General features: G+C 42.0%; 1 protein-coding gene across 1 annotated transcript; it reads right to left on the bottom strand.

Annotated features, from left to right (window-relative positions):
- Nucleotides 1-602: 602 nt before the first annotated feature.
- Nucleotides 603-2,856, bottom strand: CXCL6 (C-X-C motif chemokine ligand 6). Its single transcript, XM_001156255.7, has 4 exons — nucleotides 2,511-2,856; nucleotides 2,270-2,402; nucleotides 2,080-2,163; nucleotides 603-1,745 (listed from the first exon to the last, which is right to left on the bottom strand). The coding sequence occupies exons 1-4, from the start codon at nucleotides 2,617-2,619 to the stop codon at nucleotides 1,727-1,729; spliced, it is 345 nt and encodes a 114-aa protein (XP_001156255.1). The 5' UTR covers nucleotides 2,620-2,856; the 3' UTR covers nucleotides 603-1,726.
- Nucleotides 2,857-3,258: the final 402 nt, after the last annotated feature.

Genomic DNA, 3,258 nt, shown 5'->3' on the forward strand with positions numbered 1-3,258 from the left:
TATATTTGTTGTAATGCAGTTGTCTGGAAGATGCTATGAGAACACCAAGATGCAAACCACAAGCTTTGCTGAGTGTGCCAAGGAAAATTCACGAAGGAGATATTGCTTGAACTGAGTTCTGAAGGATGAATAAGCCTCCTCTTATACGCAGGAAAACGTAAATGCTTTCCAGGTAGAGACCCTAGCAAACACAAAGTCATGAGCCTGGGGAAAGAACATGCCTAGTTAGGGAACTGAACGCCTGACTATAGTGACTGTGAGGCACAAGGGAAGTTGAAGTACTGATGATCAGGAGTGAGATGAGACAGAACCTCATTCATCATGTTTAGCAACTTTTATTTCATGTCTAGGAAACAAGGAGCCATTTAAGAATTTAGATAGGAAAATCTTATCCTATTTGTGTTTTCTAAAGACCCCAGAGGCTATTGGTGCTGTGAAGGAGTAACTGGAAGGGGGCTGAGCATGGAGAAAAGTTGAACCAATGCAATGGTATTGGGGAATGAGGGCCCTCTCTGCCAGCCAGAGAAGAGCAGAGGTAATATTTTGAATAATGTAGAATTAAAGATAAATAGTAACTGTATAAGGAGGAGAAACAACATCAGTGGTTTAGAAATCTTTTATTGTTTCTCCAAATGACAATACAAGTACCAAAAACCAACGTGACACACAGGAAAAAATAAAAGTGCAATTTTAATATAGTGAATGTGATACATGTATAATTCCTCATAACAAAATGGTCAAAACCTTTAAAAGATCCACAATAGATATCTGAAAATCTTAGCAATGCTGTATATATTTTGATGACTAAATGATGAATTTATATTCAAATTGTTCAAATATATTTTCAAAACTTTCAGAGCACAGATCATTGTTAATTTTGCTTTTATTTAAAAAACCAAGAGAATACATTTCTATGTAAATTAGCAATCAGGAATTTATGTTTTTGGGCTTCTTCATCTATCTAAAGTGTATATTTAGTGACCAGAATTATAGTCATCCTATAGTGAAAAAATAGCATACAAAATCAAAGTTTAATGAGTAAATCATGACATTATGCCATACTAAGAAGACATCAAACGTCTAAAACCATAGGAAGAGAATATATTAGCCCTTACAGAACTTAAATTTTTAGAAATTCTGAATAAGGAAATATATTCTGCACAGATAACGGTATGACACACCCAGTGTTCTAATACAGTACAACTTAAATACCATCCTAGGGTAAAGAGTAACATATTCCCCAAGAAACAGAACTAAAATATTTCCTATTTTATGAGAAGAGTGAGTGAGAACAACAGGATACCTCCCTCAACAGCACACTAATAAAACATTATTTCCATATGAAATCCACAGCCTTTTCTGTAAGACTTTAAGGAATGTATGATAGAAATACAATAGTTATCTTCAATTCAATATTCATTGAAAAACTAATAACCAGTGATTCTTTGCTCACAATATGGTCAATTGCCAAAGGGTTCAATAACTTATCAGGTAAAATAACAGTAAATAGTGGAAATACTATATTAATACTTCATTAGCTGAGCTGTAAACTTCAGGGACAAGCGTAGGCTTTCCCCACACTCTTCAAAGTAGGGAATCCATGTAGAAAATGGACTGCTGGAAAAAAACCAAGCCTTCCTTCTTATTCTTACTGGGTCCAGGGATCTCCAGAAAACTGCTCCGGTGAAGACTGGGCAATTTTATGATGCATGGTCTTTTTTGTTACTCAGTTTTTCTTGTTTCCACTGTTGAGAAAAGAGTTATATTAGTATAACCAATTCCCACACTCTTGTATGCTACATTTGGTTTTCAAAAGCGTTTGGTGGGGGAAAAAATCAATAAAAGCAAAGAGCAGACAAAAAATAGATGTCAGTAATGAGCTCTGTGTAATTGTTCTGGCATGTAAGATTGGTGATAAAGGTTTACCCAGAACATTCCAGAAAAAAGTTTCCTTATTCTTCTTAACAACCTTATAATTCTAAGCATAGTCTAAATCCTACAGAGGGAATAAGGACATTGTGAAGTATATGCTTTCCATAGAAGATATTAAAACACCACAAAGATCAAAGGGACAAATACCTGTCCAAAATTTTCTGGATGATTTTCTTTAGAAAAGGGGCTTCCGGGTCCAGACAAACTTGCTTCCCGTTCTTCAGGGAGGCTCTGAAGTAAAGAAAAAGAGGATGCACCCATGAGCCACAAAGGTTGACGACCCAGGCTGGAGGACTTGCCTAAGTCACAGTGGACACAGCAACACAGGAGAACTTACACCACTTCCACCTTGGAGCACTGCGGGCCTGCGGGGAACACCTGCAGTTTACCAATCGTTTTGGGGTTTACTCTCAGCGTAACGAGTAAACAAGTGCAACGCAGCTCTGTCAGCACAGCAGAGACAGGACCAGCTGGGGAAGAAAGAAAGACATTTTTATAGGGCAGGTTGCTGGGAGAGTTCCCTGGAACGCAGCGGCCCCGCAGAGGCTGGGATGCACCCCAGTGCCAGGAGCTCTCACCGCTGGCGAGGGGCCCCGGCGGCGTCAGCAGGAGCAGCAGCGCGAGCAGCGCGCACAAGGAGCCCGAAGGACCCGGGACACGGGCCGCGCAGCTGGACCGGAGGCTCATAGTGGTCAAGAGAGGGTTCGCGGGTTCCTGAGCTGGGTGGAGGCGCGAAGACTGGAGGATACAGAGCACTTTGGTTTCCTCGTGCCTTCTGCACTCCCTTTATCTGCATTCATCCCTCCCGACTGGCAGGAAACTCAAGCTTTGGGATGCTGGGGAAATTCCCTGAACTCAGGGGGGCAGTGTGGAAAGAAGGGGTTGGTGGAGGGGGGCGGGAGGATGGGAATTGGTGGAGTGGGTGGCTGGGAGGAGCTGCCTGCTCTCTTAAGGAGGAGGACATTTTAGCCCCGCCCCGCGGTGGAGGGAGCTGTGGCTCCAGCCAAAAGAGAGCAGCGATTCAGCAGGGCCTCATCCCCTGGGCTTGAGGGGTTAGCCAGGCTGGCTTCTCTGAGGCACGCAGCTGTCTGGGAGATGCTCCTCCTCTCCAATGGCCAGGACAATTAGGCAGGAGAAGGAAATAAAGGGTATTCAATTAGGAAAAGAGGAAGTCAAATTGTCCCTATTTGCAGATGACATAATTGTATATCTAGAAAACCCCATGGTCTCAGCCCAAAATCTACTTAAGCTGATAAGCAACTTCAGCAAAGTCTCAGGATACAAAATCAATGTACAAAAATCACAAGCATTCTTATACACCAATAA

The sequence above is a fragment of the Pan troglodytes genome, chromosome 3, assembly GCF_028858775.2.
Source record: "Pan troglodytes isolate AG18354 chromosome 3, NHGRI_mPanTro3-v2.0_pri, whole genome shotgun sequence".
Taxonomy (NCBI): domain Eukaryota; kingdom Metazoa; phylum Chordata; class Mammalia; order Primates; family Hominidae; genus Pan; species Pan troglodytes.

What these genes read in the sequence shown, in the direction of transcription:
- CXCL6 (XM_001156255.7), bottom strand. Translation starts at nt 2,619, where the DNA reads ATGAGCCTCCGGTCCAGCTGCGCGGCCCGTGTCCCGGGTCCTTCGGGC. An exon ending in GCCGGGGCCCCTCGCCAGCG is followed by an intron (nt 2,403 to 2,510) that starts GTGAGAGCTCCT and finishes TTTCTTCCCCAG; the next exon opens with CTGGTCCTGTCTCTGCTGTG. An exon ending in TGCTCCAAGGTGGAAGTGGT is followed by an intron (nt 2,164 to 2,269) that starts GTAAGTTCTCCT and finishes TCTTTACTTCAG; the next exon opens with AGCCTCCCTGAAGAACGGGA.